Source organism: Oreochromis aureus, linkage group 3, assembly GCF_013358895.1.
Source record: "Oreochromis aureus strain Israel breed Guangdong linkage group 3, ZZ_aureus, whole genome shotgun sequence".
NCBI lineage: Eukaryota > Metazoa > Chordata > Actinopteri > Cichliformes > Cichlidae > Oreochromis > Oreochromis aureus.
Genome location: NC_052944.1, coordinates 78,922,475 through 78,941,371, shown reverse-complemented (window position 1 = coordinate 78,941,371; position 18,897 = coordinate 78,922,475). Strand labels below are relative to the sequence as shown.

The 18,897-nt window shown below is 40.7% G+C and overlaps 1 protein-coding gene across 1 annotated transcript; it reads left to right on the top strand.

Moving 5' to 3' along the window:
• The first annotated feature begins 15,018 nt into the window (after window positions 1-15,018).
• On the top strand, window positions 15,019-18,680 carry LOC120434370. The gene is made up of 6 exons (XM_039602364.1): window positions 15,019-15,333; window positions 15,588-15,677; window positions 17,039-17,377; window positions 17,754-17,858; window positions 18,028-18,062; window positions 18,588-18,680. Exons 1-6 carry the CDS (start codon window positions 15,099-15,101, stop codon window positions 18,678-18,680), a joined length of 897 nt encoding a protein of 298 aa, XP_039458298.1. The 5' UTR covers window positions 15,019-15,098.
• The last annotated feature ends 217 nt before the right edge of the window (window positions 18,681-18,897 follow it).

Sequence of the window (18,897 nt, the reverse complement as noted above, 5' to 3'; positions counted from 1 at the left end):
GGGTAAAATCCTTCCCACACTCATCACAGCTGTAGGTTTTCTCTCCCTTTCTTCTGTGAGGTTTGCCGGCCTCCTGAGAGCGCTGACTTCTTGCTCCATGTTGGTCCTGCAGTGACAGAGATACAAACAGAGGCAGTGAGTGAAATGCAGTCGTGGAACAAACTGAAACTCCCTCCATCAGTGGAATCAAACATGTCAACAAACACATTGTAGGTGTGTTTCCACCACCTTCTGGTGGCAGTATCACATTACAATGATGTGACACAATGCGAGGTATAATTAAAATGACATTATTGAAGAAATATTGATCAACGAAGAAAATCTTTTCCGGAAAATTTTTTACGAAATTGCAAGAACAACTGATGATACTGTTGTTTCAGTGTGTGCTTATAAAATATGATCTTTGTATTTTCTTGTAACTTCTGTCATTTCTGATTTGAATGTAGATTCTGTATATATGGATGAGGCCAGGATGCAAAAGATAAAGCTGCTGTTAACATGTTTTTAAAAACCAACCAGCTGAACACACAGTTTCAATAACAGTGTAACTGTGTTGTTTTTCTCACCTTTTGTGTTGAAGTCATTGTTTCCTCTATTGTGGCTGAGCTGAGTCCAAAATTGTTCCTCTGCTGCTCCAACAGACTCCTGTTACTCAGCTGGGACACGCACACACACACACACACACACACATATATACATTTATGTAGATAGATAGATAGATAGATAGATAGATAGATAGATAGATAGATAGATAGATAGATAGAGTCAAAGCAAGATGGAAATAATTGAACAAGCGAGCAAACTCTCAACATTTTTCCAGCATGCTGAGCTAATGATTAGTTGGTGTATTTCTGCAAACAGTCTCTCACTCTGTCAACGTGTTCACAATAAACTGTGAACACACTTCACCGACTTCACGGATTTTTGATGGTAGCATCAGGTGATGAATCAGGCGTCTTTATTTGCGCTGGAAGAAAATAAAATGCAGATGCATCTGGAGGTCATCCTATGAAGTCCTATTCTAAAGGCTGATAGGGCTTTGGAGTTGACGTCACTGGAGGTGGGCCACGCCCCCTTTCCGCCATGACAGTAGGCTAGACACAGGATACAGCTTCAGCTATGGTTCGTACGTGTTGTGTTATCAGTTGCAACGTTTGATCACACGATCGTGAAGGCAAGAAGCTGGATAATGGGCTCTCTTTTCATCGTTTTTCAACCTGGAGGCAACGTGAGGGATCCCATGTATCCGATATTACTAAACAAAGACGTCAGGCTTGCATTGCAGCGGTGAGACGAGCGGATCGAGTTCTGTGCAATCCCCAGCTTTTTGTTGGTTTGGTCTCCGCATCTTCTTTCCGGTGAGTTCTAAATTAATTCATATCACTATTAAAATGCTTTTAGTGTTATTTTCAATGTGCTGAGGTCATAGATAATGAGATAAAACATGCTAATGTGTGATGCTGCAGAACCACGTCATGTCATCATGTCGACTGAGTAGCTTATGATTTAGCATTATTGCAGGCAAACCAGCATATGAAATGGATGTAACAAATCCAGACTGGGCACCAACACTGCTCAACATACTAAATTGCTCTCATTGTACACTAATCCGCACATAACTTCTAGATGAATCACACACCTGTCATGTGCACTAATTTTATCTTACCGCCTTTGTCCTATCCCGATCTATGCTTGATAAGATTGTTAAGGTTTGCTGTGTTTTGGTGAATATGTGTGGTTGTCAGACCAGCGCCAAATGAAACTTGCTCTTGTTGAGTATTCATAAAGCTGTTGTGTTGCATGTGTAGTTCATTGTAAATAATTGTACTTTGTGTGAAGTAGTTTCAATAAAACAGAAAAGAATAGTATACATGTTTTGTTTTTTTTATTCTTGATCTTATCACATGTACTTAGCAAGTACATAGAAATGAAATGCAAACTATTTACATGGCAACACACAGCTGGCATCAATCTTGAACCACAAAATGAAACATTACAGGCTATTTAGAGCAGCACATTGTTTGGAGAAGTATTTCCCAACAAGTTCAGGAAGACACACTTTAAGAAAGAAGTCTTGTGCTTGCTTTAAACGTGGTTCCCAGAAATCCACATCAGGAAGATGCGATGACAGGTCTCTCTGTGTCCACACAACGAGGTCACAGTGCAGTTTCATTCAGTCGCTGTGAGTGCAGTACCTGAAACACACAAAAACCACTTTTAAGAAAAGGTCTGTAATGAACCAAGGCTAATATAGATGGTTTGGCTGTACGTGCAAATCAAAAACTGTAACAAGGAAGTTGTTTAGAAAGTTATCATGTTCAAACCGACTTACCTTTCTTTGTCTTAACGACAACGTACAGTTGTCGCAGCGTGAGGCATAAAAGATGGACAAATCTTGCACCCAGCCGTTCGTGAATTGGATGTGGGCCTCAGGGATTTATAATTTTAAACTGGTTTGCTGTGTATGCGCTGACTCCACAGACAAGGTATGCAAAGATCGGGATAGGACAAAGGCGGTAAGATAAAATTAGTGCACATGACAGGTGTGTGATTCATCTAGAAGTTATGTGCGGATTAGTGTACAATGAGAGCAATTTAGTATGTTGAGCAGTGTTGGTGCCCAGTCTGGATTTGTTACATCCATTTCATATGCTGGTTTGCCTGCAATAATGCTAAATCATAAGCTACTCAGTCGACATGATGACATGACGTGGTTCTGCAGCATCACACATTAGCATGTTTTATCTCATTATCTATGACCTCAGCACATTGAAAATAACACTAGAAGCATTTTAATAGTGATATGAATTAATTTAGAACTCACCGGAAAGAAGATGCGGAGACCAAACCAACAAAAAGCTGGGGATTGCACAGAACTCGATCCGCTCGTCTCACCGCTGCAATGCAAGCCTGACGTCTTTGTTTAGTAATATCGGATACATGGGATCCCTCACGTTGCCTCCAGGTTGAAAAACGATGAAAAGAGAGCCCATTATCCAGCTTCTTGCCTTCACGATCGTGTGATCAAACGTTGCAACTGATAACACAACACGTACGAACCATAGCTGAAGCTGTATCCTGTGTCTAGCCTACTGTCATGGCGGAAAGGGGCGTGGCCCACCTCCAGTGACATCACGCTCCAAAGCCCTATTGCCCTCCCCCACGCTTGTACCTGTGGCTTCCTGTCCTGGGGGTTGGCTCTTCTCCTGCCCTGCACCCTTTGTTCATATTCAAAGACTATTTTTCTGTATCTATTCTTTCCCCCTACCAACCGCCAGATTATAATGCTGCAGACAATCACAAACTCTAGTCTGTCTAACTCCAGTGTATACCAAGCAATCTATTATTCTCAACAGAGCTAAACTCAACATAAACTGAACCCACATTAAAGTTAGCTCGGTGCTTACCTTTAGATGAGCCCACAAACCGAGAGAAACTCCGTGATGAAGCTGGAAGTCTTAAGAAACAGATCAGGGAGCAGAGACCCACGTGGTTCACGCTGATCTCGGCTACGATCCAGGAGACAAAGGGTGTGCAGATCGATGCAGATATCGATCCAAACGTTGGTAGTGGTATATGTTCCTGTAAGTTCACTACTTTACTCCCGTTTCATGAAAAAGCAGCTCTCTCAGCTCGACTGCTCTCCTGCGCACACACTTTCTCCGCCCCCTTTTCCTGGCTCTGTGTCGATTTGTTACTGTGCGGTCACGTGACTCAGCTGCATAACGTAACCACGTGGGGTGTAATTTCGAAATTAGCGCCTATCTCCTTTTCCTAAACTCTTTTTTCTTGGCCTCGATGGAAACGTCATCATGGGAAGGAGATTTGCTAAGGACTCAGTGAAAGAGAAGAGCGGTGCTGAGAATTGGAACAGCCTTAGGCTGTATCCCAATTCAGGTTCTGCAGCCTTAAAGTACGCAGCCTTAATGGTCCACAAGGGCCGCGTACCCAAAGGCCGGAAGTGCGAGGCTTGTGAAATAGGACGGTCTCCATCGCGCTGCGTAGGTTGCCTAGCAACCATGATACCAACCGCTGGAAACTTTTCATACAGCTTTGTGTGACAGAAATGAAGAAGAAAAAATGTTTTGTTGTTCATTTGTTTGTTTGTTTCTACACGAGGTTTGTGTGATTTGATAAGTATCTGAGTCTGAGACCACAGGACTGTAAAACATGATTGTTGGGCTTCATTTCTGTACTGAACAGTCATTTAAGATTAGCTAGTAAATAACAATTATGTTATTCATGAGACTAAAGTCAGTGTAAATATAATATGGCCAATATTATAGTTATCATATTAATCATTATTAGTTATTGCAGCAGTGAACTTGAACAATTCACGTGAAAAATTCACTTTTATTGTCACATCACATGTGCAGGTACACTGGTACAGCCCATGTGAGTGAACTCTGTGTCAAATACTGAGCTTCAGTAAAGATTCAAGTTTCAGTTATTTATATTTCCCATCACCTTAAATCTTCTACATCTTACAGTGTATAAATACGTATAGATGTATCATATGTAAGAGACAAATATTGTTCATTTAATTTGTTGGCATTACCAAATTTTGCTCAATGCTTACATATATGTGCACATACATCCACACATATATGTGTGTGTGTCTTCTTCTTTTGGCTCTCAGCGAAGGCGGTCGCACTTTTCTCCTCTCCTGCCCTTATCTTCCCTGCTTAGCTTCTTACGTCCTTGTCTTGTCTTGTGCTTTTACTTACTTTTCCCTGGAACACTCTCTCAGTCTGTTCTCTAAAAGTTAAAAGAGAAATTATGGATTTGATCAACTGGTCTCTGAATGCATTTGACACCCCTTCTCAACGAGAAGTCTGGGCTCGGGTGAGCCTGACTGCTGAAGATATTGAGCTATTCGGAACCATGATAACAGGGTTCTTGCTGATCGGAGCTGGCTTGGCCCTGACTTATCGAAGAATTAAGGAAGCGGAACCGGCTGTTCAAACCCCCACAAGGCTGCCCACTGGGATTGAAATGATGGGACGAGGCGTGAGTTTCTCAAAATGGGCTCATTGAGTGCAGCACGGATAAGATCTTGGGGAACCACACGGCTGCCGTGAATACTCAGAACAAGACCTCTGAGTGAAAAACTGGATTACATCTGGAGGGGCTTGCTCGGAATAACACCTCTGGGCGCAAATTGGATCACATCTTGGGAAGTGCACTGCGGTCGTGAGTTCTCAGAACCTGCTCTTTGACCACAAGAATGACAACATCACGGAGCGTAAGGTTGATAACATCATGGAGAAGCTCACGGCTCTCCAACGGGAGATTGAGAGACCAGTGTTGGACTGTTAGAACAGCTTTGAAATTCATATGAGTTGTTCGCACTAAAGTAAAAACCACCATCACTTCATGCGGAGACCCCTTCGGTGCCAGCTGCGGTCTCAAGGTGGAGCTGAACAAAACTCCCTGATGACGACTGTGTTTAGACTGTTCCCCCCATTCCATGCAAGGCCACCTGGGTCGGCTGGAAGACTGTTTACTAAGCCTGGCGCGGCGAAGGACACTGTCTCAGCTGAACTCTGGACATACACACACACACACACACATGCACTGATATGAACACACTGATCCCCCCTCCCTTTCCAAACGCCTTCGATGCTTGTGCCCTATCGGGGAAGATGGTAGTTGACTGGACCATCGCAGACATGCTGCAGGACCGGATGCGCTCTCTACACCGGCTCTCTCTTACCCTTTACCCGCCCCTTTTGCTTGTCTTGTGTTTCTATGGTGTATTGATAGTCATGTGCTTTTTGTGCTGAGGTGTTTTTTCTGTTATCCCACTAGGAGCTCAGTCTGAGTGGAGTTTTTTTCTCCTCCTCTCTCCTCATGTTATGTATTTTCGTTGTTTTTTTTCTATCAGCCTACCTCTCTGACATGTCTCCCCAATGTGATGTTTGTGTGAAGTTGGTCAGAAGGTTCCTTTGTAAGTGCGCATGCGCCATTAGCGTGCTGCCTGCTGTAACCCTAATTTCCTTTGTGATTAATATTATAGTATATAGTATTCTGATTCTGATTCTGAAAAAGAAAATGTATGAGCTGTGATAACTGTTTCTGATAGAATGAAGAGTAGACTGATATATGAAATATTCCTTTATTGGGTGAGAAAATCAGACCATGTCATAACTGCTTTAAGTCATACAGAATAGATATCAGAGCCTTAAACAGGCTGACTTCTGCTAAATGGGTCAAACTGGGCAGAAAGTATACAAACACATAACATCCTTATAGAATATGATGTAACACTATAGATCAACTTACCTCAGAATATATAAAGCATATAAACAATTACAGCAATATGATGCAACAAACACAGCAGTGCTACTAATCCAAAATACTCAAAGCTTCATAGAACTGAAACAAACATTTATTTTTAGCTCCATTCTGCTGCTGATACATACTTTATGTTTCTGAACATTAAACTTGTTGCTGCCTTTCATAGTGTGTAACTTGAAGGCCCTGAGTACTTTCTCCCACACTGAAAACACTGGGATGATAACATTATTTGAACATTACCTAATAAGACTGATTCAGGACAGACAATTAGTTATGTTAAACTTTCCTAGCAGTCCTTCACAAACAGGGAACAGTCTGTCTATTCTCCCCATCTGTCAGCTGCTGCTGGCTCTTCCTCCTCCTCTTCCTCACACACTGCTGAGTTTGTCCTGGTGGATCATCAGGGGTGCAAAGCCTCACAGATGATGTGCAGCAGTGGGTCCCTCAGTCTGTCCTCACTCTGGACACTTGCAGTTGTCACACATGGAAATCAAATGTGTGATAAGCTGCAGGATTCAAACACAAGTGTAACTTATAAATACATGTTCATACTTTTATTCCACAATCAGAGAGAAAGAAACAGAGAGAGAGTGCAGGACAGACAGACAGGTGACAGTCTCAGGTGTGTACACTGCTACAAAACAGCACAAGAGAAGGAGGATTTAGTGTTTGTGTTATTACGAGTGCTAAACAAGAAGAGTTCCAGATGGTCCAGTGGACACATGTGTGACTCCTGTGATTAAAGCATCTTTCTTTCAGCTTAACGAGTGAACCGTCAGCTCGCTCAAACACATGTTAAAGTCCGCTTTGGCTCGACACCACCGAACAGAGGCAGCAATATAACATAGCTAACATTAACAGTGCAGTGAATCCTGCTTGTGCCGTCATATTCAGGACTGCAAACCGAGCAGCATCACTGACTTTCAGCTTGTTGTGTTTGTGGATATATGACTGACTTTAATTATCCATAAAATCATCACATTCTCTTTAAGATTAAGGTCGACTATATTTATATTTTGTGAGTGTGTTGTTGGTTAAAGATGCAGTCCCACCACCTCTCTTACCACTTCTAATAGAAAAAGAGAAATTAAAATTTGGTGGGGAGGCCTCAGTGAGAACAACTGGTGCATCCGAGCCCAGCCATGTTACAGTTAAAAATAAACAGTCAAGTTTATTATCTAAAATTAAATCATTAATAATAAAAAGCTTGTTCAACAGAGAGTGGACATTTAAAAGTGTCATACTGATCGAGACTGGTGGATTTTTGACAGTAGAGCTCAATGGATGTTGACATTTTTGAAGAGGCCGGAGGTTATTAATGTTTTTGGAATTACTGGATTTATGATAATTCTGTTTCTCTCTGTTTGTGATTATAACGGGTATTGTGTATGTATTATGTTGACTGTGGGAGAGAGAGGTCCGAGTCCAGAGTTTTGTGTATTACTGTTAAAAGTGGAACGTCTTGATGCATTCTCAATCATCCAGGAAAGTAAATCTCCAAAAGTTGAATCTGTTCATCTGGACGTAGCGTTTTGTGGGAGAAACGTTTCGTCACTCATCCAAGTGACTTCTTCAGTCTCAGCTGACTGCAGGTTTCCCCAAACCTTATAAACAGTACATTTGCATAATGACTGAGACCAGCCCAGTGAAGGAACAATGGGCTGTGAGGTCAGTTCCTTAATCATAATTATGCAAATTCCCATGACCATTGATCAACAATCACTGACCAAAACCCACTGATCAAAGACCACTGATCAATGGCCATGAGTACCATTCACAGAGAGTTGGGGAATGGCTGCAATCACAGCATTGTAAGATGGCGAAAGATGTACCCTTAGGCCCCCTCCTCGATTCAGAGATGGTCTTTCCCTTTTCACATTAGGCCTCCTTGACTCCGCGCTCAAACCAGCGTTCCTCCCTGTCCAGGATGTGTACATCCTCATCATTGAAAGAGTGTCCACTGGCCTGTAGGTGTAAATAGACTGCAGAGTCCTGGCCTGACGAGGTTGCTCTTCTGTGTTGTGCCATCCGCTTCGCCAGAGGTTGTTTGGTTTCCCCGATGTATAAATCCTGGCAGTCTGTTTGTGTCGGGGGACCCGATCCTTGGGGTGGACCAGTTTTTGGCGCAGCGTGTTTTGGGGTTTAAAAGCCACAGAGATCCGGTGTTTAGAAAAAATGCGTCTCAACTGTTCCGATACTCCTGACACATATGGGATCACTACAGGTTTTCGCCTGGGCAGCGGTTGTCCTTCTCTCCTCGATCGGCTGGAGCTTTCTTTGACAAAAGTCAAAGCTGGAAAGGCACCTAAAGAAAACTCCAGCCGATCCAGGAGAGAAGGCTGCTCTTCTTTGTGTACATCAAGATTTACTTTTACAGCCAGGAATTGAGGCTTTGGTTTATGTTACATTGGCTATGAAAAGCGCACATCTCTATAAAAATACCAGGGTTTTTGTGATAATAAGAAATAAAACTACAGTGAATAATTTCAAAACTTTTTTCCATCGTTAATGCAGTATATAAGTGGAGATTCAAATAAAAAAAACAAATAAGTCTATTAGGGAAAAAATGTATAAGAAAATATAAATGTAATGAAAAAGTACAATAAGCTGGTTGTGTTGGTGTGTACACCCCAAAACTAATACTTTGCTGAATCACCGATTGATTTAACCACAGCATCCAGTCTTCTTGGGTAAACACCTGTCAACAATTAAAGAGACAGTTACAGTGAATCGATCAAGTGTGCTCTGCTAGTAGGACTTTCCTGACAATTACTCAGCATCAGAGGAGTCTAATTGTTGAAAGGCATCAGTTAATTAAGAGAAGTACTTTCACAGGACTAGATGTACACTCTAAAAAGTAATTCATCAGGCCTTTTACCACCACTTTATTAAAGTGGTGGTAAAATGGCTGCAAGATAAAAATTCTAATTTACTGATTAAGATAGACCTTCTAAGTTGCTGACTTTATTTTTTGGGGTTGCGTTGAATTAATAATGTTGGTAATTACATTAAATTAATTTGATATGTAATTTGAAATTAAATCCCAATGTTAGTGGGTTCAAAATAAAATTCAAGTTGTAATTACTTAAAGAAATTGAATATGTAACTTATTTTTTCTCCACTGTAACTTTTGATTTCAAGTTCCCTCCCCTACCCACTTAACTAGCCCGGGCAAATTCATATATGGTGCATTGCTTGGTGGACTTGCAAGCTTATGTAAAAGACATTTCAAGGTAAGTAACATTTCATTTACAAATATCTGTTCTAACAAAGCAAAGCATTTGTGCTAGTCACTTGTAGTGGATTTGTGTACCATGTTGTGCTCATACAGTTAAGGAAATATTTTGCACTACCACATGTAGCTAATGCTAACCATTCTAAACTTTAGCACAGGAGAGGATAAGACTTATAAAGTTTCATTTGACAAATGTCTTCAGCTAGAGAGAGCTGCTGTGGCTAGGAAAAGCATGGTTAAAGTTTTGCTACACAATGCAATCTAATTTCGCTGGTTTTGTTTTTTAACATATCAGGTTGTGTGAAATATCGTTAATGTCATTCCAGTAGCATTATTCTAGCATAGGCTATGTGAATCTACTTAACATTAAGACTTTATGTAAGCAGTTAGTATAGTTATAATCTAGGGTCATTAATGAGTTGTTAAGTTGGTACACATTTTTTACAAAATGGGCTGGGAGTGCACAATGTGTAAATTTGAAACCTCTACAAAAACAGGGTTGCTAAAGCATTACAGATTACGCCATGGTTATGGTGGGGAATGTCTCTCTTCTCTTCACTAAGATTGTTTTTGTTCCCTTGGGGTAGCCTTAGATCACATCTATCATCTTTAACTAATGTATTAGAGCATTAATTAATGCAAAATAGCTAATAGTCTGCAAGATTTAATTCTTCTGTTTGTGTGGTCTACAGATAAAGGAGGAATTCAAGAGTTCAACCACTGTAAGCCTTGAATGGCTACACTTGACCCTAAAACTGATGGACGTCATTTTTTCAAGGGGAGGAGCTAAAGGAGTGAGAATCAGGCAGATCAAGTACATGCTTCTTGAGGTAGGACAACTATTTTGGGTAGCTTTGAAATGCACTTTGTTGGCAGTCACCCATGTAGTTTATACTCATACTTTATTTTTTCTTAAATAGCACAATTCAACTGAAATACACAGAGAAGTAGCCATCTGCTGCCTTATCACATACCTTGGAGAGAAGGAAGAGGACCTTTTCATGGAGTTTGGTGTAAGTAATTCAGCATCGTGTGTGTGTGTGTGTGTGTGTATTCCACTGATCATCTGAATTCATTAAGATTCAGTAAGTATTAAAGTCTAATGTATAATTCACTAACCTATTTTTTAAAATTTGCTTTACAAGGACACCGAAGAATTTAAGGCCAACCTTGAAAGGCAGGTAATGAAAACTGCCATCATCAGTGACCGGTACACCCCTGGATCTGACCATAAGACTGCAACCATTGTGGTGCGGGAACAAAAATCCTGGAGGGCCAGAATTTCCCATGGTGCTGTGTGTTACTCATGGGCATAATATATGCTCTCAATCTGAGCTAATGCAAGGATCTGAAATATGCTTTAGAAGTTTTTCAGAAGCTGTTCCTTGACCTTGATGGAACCAGCATTATGTTAAAGATGCTGACTCTGTTTCAAAAATTGTTAACTGTTTTGAATCCTGTATGTGTAACATTGATCTTAAAGGTGTTTGCTGCATTGTGTAAAAGAAAGATGCAAGATCTTGCAAAGTTTGGTAGGCACTGAAAGTTGACATTTATTGAACACTTGCTTGGAAGTATTACTGTAACAAAATGTTTTCTAAGTGGATTTTTTACCAATTGAACACATTTATTTCTGTGGTCTTAAATACATAAAAGCATATTGTTTAACTTGGCTACGATGGTACAAATCTAAATTTCTGGTTTATTTTCACTTTTTAAATATGAAGTGTTGAAATGCCTACAGTTAAAAAATAAAAAAGTTATTTGCTAAAAAAATGTTGAATGAATTCATTTTTTAAAAGCTATTACAATAAAAAAAAAATAAGAAAAAGCTAAAACGATGATAATAATGAAGAAAATCAGCAACTTAATATTTTAAATGATTAACTTTAAAAAATTGTTTTTGTAATTGCTGTAATTAATTACATAACACTTAAAAATCATTTTAAGTAATGTGGAAAAAGTAATTGGAGGAACATAATTTTTATGAGTAAACAACTTAAAAACATGTTTTTAAGCTACCAATTATTAAGTAAGTGGTAATTAAAATCACCTTTGATTATGGAGGAAAAGTTAATTCCCCTAACTCAATATAGTTTGTTGGTTCAATATAATTTCAACATAAGTTATCGTAACTCAAAAAGATTAATGGAAACTGTTGCGTTAATTTTTTTTGTTGAGCTTAAACAATAGTTTTTAGAGTGTATAGCATGGAGCACAGTGAGGTCATCAAAAAATAGAGAAAATGTGGGAAAACAATGACATTCCAAAGAACTGGATTTTCCTCCAAAACTGATGAAAGGAGAAGGTGGAAATTGCTTAGGGAGGCTGCCAGGACACTTACAGCAACACTGAAGAAACTGCTGGAATTTCTGGCAAGTACTGCTGTGTACTACATGCAGTGTTGGGCAAGTTGAAAAAGTAATTACTAGTTACTTCTTCAAAAAAGTAACTGAGTTAGTAACTGAGTTACAAGATTCTAAAAGTAATTAATTACTTGAAAAGTAACTATTGCATTACTTTAAAAATAAAAAACAACTCTGGGATCCACGTTATAATTGCCCAGTTTTTACTACTCTTGATTTTCCCTCCACATTTTCCCTTTAAAAACTATTTACTTTGCCTTGTTGGGTATCATCCTTTTCAGCACAACCTCACATGTCTGAATTTACAGTCATGTTTTCATTTTGTCATACTGTATTAACACAATTGATCTAAAATCAGACAAAAAACATAAAATCAAAGTAGAAAGTGTGATATTTTTTACTGTAACAACCATAAATATGTTTAATGAATCATATTTTATAACTTTAAATGCAAATAAAAATTGTCAATTTTAAAATCCTATGCACAAGCTTTGCAAACAACAAAGTTATTTGCATCCATTTACCTTTTACCCTTTTTTTAAATAACCATTTCAAACTATTTACAGAACAATCAGCTGTTCTTCAATAAGATGCCGCACAAATTATTTGTGCCACTCCAAAAAAATAATTTCTGTCCACTATAAAGGAGAACATCACAGCCTGATACCTGCAGGTCTGACAGCAGCAGGTGTATCACTCCTGTTTCTACCTGGAGACAGCAGTCGCCTCATTGCTCTGACACACAACACAAAACTATCCACAACACTACACACTAACTACACACTCCAAACACACTAAACATCACAAATCTCTCACATCTCAAAACTCGCTCTCTCTCTCTTTTTCTGTTGTCTTTCTTTCTCTCTCTCTCTCTCACGGTCACTCCTAAAACAATTTTTTTTTTTTTTGCTCATAAGCAGAGAGTGCTTGCTGTGCTGTCTTTAGACAGTAAACGTGATGAAACTATTGAGGGGAAAACACCGCTTATATATTGTTTATCATGACTCTGGTTTTACGTGGCCTATCAACACAATTTATAAACTGGTAAATATCTCCTTGTTGCTTTGTCTTTAAGTGGTCATGTGATTGACTTACCACGACTACTTTATTCTTCCTCAGTCAAACAGCAGCACTCATGCCATTGTTTTTGCCCCCTGAGCTCCAGGTGTTGTGCCAAAAAGTGATCGTGATTACCGTCCGCGGGAGCGCGCAGCTGTTTAAAGCTGTAGCGTCCAGATTACTTACAGCTACTTCCGTGCAGCTGATATAAGATGCGGTAAGCTGAACACAGCTTCAACCGTCTGTTTGTTGAAAAAAAGTAACGCGACCGCACTTTCTTGTTAGTAACTGTAACGGCGTTGTAACGATAGGAATAGTAATTAGTTAGATTACTCGTTACTGAAAAAAGTAACCACTGCCCTGGTCTTTATTTAAACATCAGTGGGTGTTTGTTCTTTACATTGGAATGTGGATGTTTAGGTCTGTGTGTGTGTGTGTGTGTGTGTGTGTGTGTCCATAAACGACTTCCCTAAACCTGCTGGTCTGGAAGTCCAGCAGTTCATCTAAACAAAATGCACTTAGCCTAAAACAGACATAGATACGTTTATCCTACCATAAAACAATAAAACAAGGTATGACCTCTCCCATGCTCCCAGGATATGGGTTTGAATACCAGAGCACCCTGGAATGCACACAAGGCCTACTAAAGATCCTATCACTACACAATCGATTATACACCTCTAAGCATATATGGAAACTTATATCATTAAAAGATTATACTGACTACTAAGTACAATTTTCCATTGACAAATGTAATCTCAGGTAGTCAGGTTTAAACTCAGGTTCAGTTATTCACTGAAAGTACCAACAGACTCAGACATTTAGAACAAACTAAGATCATCGGTGCTGGAGGAAATGTCTGCTGTGACTGCATCACTCTGCTCATCTTTGTTGTTCTTCAGCCTCTGCATGTTTACCTCTGCAGGTGAGTTTTACCTGTCAGGAGCTAAATGAGATTTCAATGACAGATGTGTCAGTGTGAACAGTGAACAGTGAAATCTGTAAGGAGTTATATTATTGAAAACTCTGTGTGTGTGTGTTGACCTGTTAAGCAGAGCTCAGTGCTCTCTGATCTGATCTCGACTCTCACTGGCTGTTGTAGAAGTGAACAGACTGACCTTTATTTTTATTTAACCTTTATTCATACATGTAGTCCCATTGAGATGCAAGAGAGATCTGTTCCACACAAACATATTAAAATTACAACAATAATACAAATACAAAAATAGCTAAATTTGTCTAATGTACACAGTAATATCATGACAAAAAAAATCCTAGTGATGATTTCACAAAAACATTTTGACAATCCTACCAGTGGCTGGACAAAGCTGGACTGAAAGACAGCACAGAGGCACTAATCATGACAGCACAAGAACAAGCTCTGAGTACAAGATCCATAGAGGCTGGGGTCTATCACACCAGGCAAGACCCCAGGTGCAGGCTGTGTAAAGATGCCCCAGAGACAATCCAGCACATAACAGCAGGGTGCAAGATGCTAGTAGGCAAGGCATACATGGAACGCCATAACCAAGTGGCCGGCATAGTGTACAGGAACATCTGTGCCGAGTATAACCTGGAAGTCCCAAGGTCAAAATGGGAGATGCCCCCAAGGGTGGTGGAGAATGACCGAGCTAAGATCCTGTGGGACTTCCAGATGCAGACGGACAAAATGGTGGTGGCTAACCAACCGGACATAGTGGTGGTAGACAAACAGAAGAAGACGGCTGTAGTGATCGATGTAGCGGTTCCGAATGACAGCAATATCAGGAAGAAGGAACACGAGAAGCTGGAGAAATACCAAGGGCTCAGAGAAGAGCTCGAGAGGATGTGGAGGGTGAAGGTGACGGTGGTCCCCGTGGTAATCGGAGCACTAGGTGCGGTGACTCCCAAGCTAGGCGAGTGGCTCCAGCAGATCCCGGGAACAACATCGGAGATCTCTGTCCAGAAGAGCGCAGTCCTGGGAACAGCTAAGATACTGCGCAGGACCCTCAAGCTCCCAGGCCTCTGGTAGAGGACCCGAGCTTGAAGGACAAACCGCCCGCAGGGGCGTGCTGGGTGTTTTTTTTTTTTATATGTATATATTTATAAATCAAAATATAGCTGATTTCATTTAAATGCAGTTTAGTTGAACAAGGAAGATGAAGGAACTTGTCCTTTTATATCACCATGGACGACTTGTTCCTGATTACCAGCATCCATCTTTTGAGAACTGGGTGGATCTGAAGGACAGACAGATCACTGATGGAGACGTGTCTTTGATTCTGAAGGATGTGACCACTGCTGATAGTGGAACATATAAGTGTCGTGTCATCCAGAGAGGCAGACAACATATGAAGCTCATCAGCATCATCTACCTCAGGGTTGGTCCTCCAAGTGAGTGAGGAGTTCAGTGTGTGTAGGATCTTTGGTTCTTTTCAAAAAATCATCTTTAAATTTATGGGGGACTCCACCATCTGCATGTTAGTTGCTTGTTACAGCAGCATTGTTTATTATATATTATACAGTAAGAGGAAAAAATGTCAGGTAGCCACTGGTTGTGATCGTAGCCGGCTCCTTATTAACACTTTTCTGTTTGGCTGGGTTCATTTGTTTTAGAATAAAGGTTCTTCTTTTGTTTCGACTTGCAGAAGGCCGTGGTGTAGATCCTGTTTTCTTCAACACAGCGGACTCTGCAGCAGAGGTACCTGACTCACAACAGGACACTCTTACAGGCACAGGTACATTTAAACAACTCTTTCATTCGTTCAACTACTTGAACATTACTCAGATCGCTTCCCCAATGTGACTAATTGTTTTTCTCCTCTTTCTTTGTGAACGCTGAATTCAGTATCAGCTTCAGGAATATTCCCCTCTGAAACTCTACAGTGTGAGAAACTTGTTTAAAAAAAGTTTGAACTGGCGCTGCTCTTCTCTCAGGGCTGCACATTGACAGTTTCAGGCAGGTTAAATTAAATACAGCTATTTTAGCTCTCATATGAAACTTTGAAATCACTTCTCAAGAACAGAGAAAGTCACCTGCCGACACACACACGTAGCAACAAACACTACTGGACCAGTTTGACCAGAAAGCTGAGAGACACATACCTCTTTACTAATCACACAGAACTGCTGAGGATCCAGTTCTCTCACATATTTCAAAAGGCTAGGTGATTATTATCCAGCATTACAATCTGTTAGGGTACCTGGGTCATTAACCCAGTGGTTTCAGTTTTGTATCTTTTATTTGTGTTCTCATCTTAGTTTATTATTGTGAAGCTTTTGGGTTCTGTTTTGCATTTCTATTTCCCCCAGTTCTTCTTGGTGTGTGATTATGTAGTTCTTAAGTTTTGCTTTTCATACTCCCTCTGTTCTGTGTCTGCCCTGGTCTCACGTCTCTTGGTTTTGCTTCCTTTGTCTCGTTAGCCCTGATTTGCCCCAGCTGTGTTTTCCTCCTGTCTCTCATTCCCTGATTGTCGCGCTGTGTATTTAAGCCTTGTGCTTCTCTGGGTCCGTGTCGTGATCTACCTTCATCTTGCTGTGTGTTCGGTCTGTCTGCTTAAGGTTGTTTTGGATTCTCAGTTTTGTTACTTTTTTGAGTTCAGCATTAAACCTGTTTTGAGTACACATGTCTGCACTTTGGGTCCTCCATGTCATCACTCATCCCTGCACACAGTCTAGTCATGACAGAATCTGAACCTGGAATAATTTCTATGGAAACTGGACTTTATTTAAACCTTAAATTTAATCTCAGGTAGTCAGGTTTAAACTCAGGTTCAGTTTTTCACGGAAAATCCTGACAGACTCAGACATTTAGAACAAACGAAGACCAAACTTTGCTGTTAGTCAGCCTCTTAATTTTTTAGCATTGCAGGTTAGTTTTACCTGTCAGGAGCTAAATGCCATTTCAATCACAGATCAAGATAAAGAAACAAGCAGAATTATTTAATATTGATTCAGTTTATCTGTGCATGTTTATTGCTTGTGTATGTATGTAGAAGAGTGTAGAAAGGCTCAGTGGTGTATGATCTTCACTCTAGCTGTTGTAGAAGTGAATAAAATGACCTTTAACCTCTCTGCTCTGTGTTGTTTCTTCTTTCAGATCACAAAATCATCACCGCTGTGTCTGGACAGGACGTCACTCTGACATGTCCAGCTCAAGCCCACATCATCATAGTTGTAGAGTGGAGCAGAACTGACCTGGAAGATGAAGAACTTGTCCTTTTATATCAGCATGGACGACTTGTTCCAGATTACCAGCATCCATCTTTTGAGAACCGGGTGGATCTGAAGGACAGACAGATAGCTGATGGAGACGTGTCTTTGATTCTGAAGGATGTGAGACAAGATGATGCTGGAACATACGAGTGTCGTGTCATCGAGAGAGCTGGAAAACCTTTGAAGCTCATCAGCATCATCAACCTGAGAGTTGGTTCTCCAAGTGAGTGAGGAGTGTTCAGTGTTTGTGAGATCTTCGGCTCTTTTAGCTCTGCTGCCTTATTGCTCTTTAATGGCTCTTCATTCAGTATCACTGGGAGCCTTCTATTTTAGCCCAGCTGTGAATGATCTGTGTTGGTAAGAAGTGTTTGAATTAGTGTTTTCACGAAAGCCTTATTTTTATGCATTTACTGCTGCTCAGAAGAACACACATGGGGTTTAAAGCCTGGACAAAGACAATCTGAAATCTGTTCTTCTTTACGATGGAAAAATGTCTGAAAGTCACTGCCAGTGATGTCAGCCAGCTCCTCATCAAAACGTTTGTTTCACTGGGGTCGTTTGTTTTGGAATAAATGTTGTTCTTTTGATTTGACTTGCAGCAGGCCGTGGTTCATTCAACACAGTGGATGGTGCAGCAGAGATACCTGACTCAAAACAGGACACTCTTCCAGGGCCAGTGAATAACACCTCTCCTCCAGCTACAGGTAGATATGAGCAGCGCTTAGAAGTATTTTTTTAAATTTGTTTCAACATATTACAATTTTAATAATTCTGTGCTCAGCTTTGCTGTCTCCAGTATCATTTAAATGCAGCCAGTTTCTTTTCGGATATTTTTATCACTTTTTTCCCCAACACATCTGCATTTAATTCCAGATCCTTGTCTCTGTGTTGCTCTGTGTACCTGGCCTGTACCACCACAGTCACTGTCATCACAGTTTCTGCCCTCCTTTCTTTCACACAATGTTGTGATCCTAGTCTTTGCATGTGATTGGCCAGATGAAAATGAAGATGACATCAAGTCATTGTGAGCTGAGATTCTAGGTTCATCCAATTGTCACAAGAAGTCACCAGCAGGGACGGTACTTGCTGAGAGTCCGAATGGAAAGAAGGTGTTTCTGACTCTGGAGGTGTGGAACATGACTCAACTTATGCACCGACCAGAGAGCATGGGTCAAACGGGTGCAAGGCGGGGTGCAAGGGGTCATCGGTGATGGCCTTCTTTTCCATGAGAAAGGAATATATGACAATGGCCTCCATGTGAGGCAGAAGGCAGCCAGTGCTTTTTGGGTGTGGTTAATTGCCCTCTGCACAGCCTTTCTGTTCTCAGTTGTGGCCCCTGTGTACCAAATACCAAAGCAGTAGAAGAGCATGCTCTCCACTGACGCACAGTAGAAGACCAGCTGCAGCGTCTGGTCTGGGTTATTCTTTCTCAGGACACGGAGGAAGTGCAGCCGCTACTGGGCCTTCTTTACCAGCACGTTGGTGTTGTGGGGCCAGGTGAGATTGGCAGAGATGTGGGTGCCTGACTATTGGAGCGTTTGGGGCCAGTTGATGAGGAAATATTTAATCAAGGATCAGGTTGAAAGTGGTCCAGTTTCATGGTAAAAATGTCTGGGATTATGGTGTTAAATGCTGAGCTGTAGTTCACGAAGACCATCTCCATGTAGCGCTTCCTGTGAGTGCTATAGGTCTGTAACCATGACCAGGGTGCTTGGAGGGGCATGTTTTATTGTTTTGTCAGAT

Coding starts and splice junctions, on each gene's coding strand:
- LOC120434370 (XM_039602364.1), top strand. CDS start 15,099: ATGAAGGAACTTGTCCTTTTATATCACCATGGACGACTTGTTCCTGAT. Junction 15,334..15,587: donor CCTCAGGGTTGGTCCTCCAA/GTGAGTGAGGAG, acceptor TTCGACTTGCAG/AAGGCCGTGGTGTAGATCCT. Junction 18,063..18,587: donor TTGCTCTGTGTACCTGGCCT/GTACCACCACAG, acceptor ATTCTTTCTCAG/GACACGGAGGAAGTGCAGCC.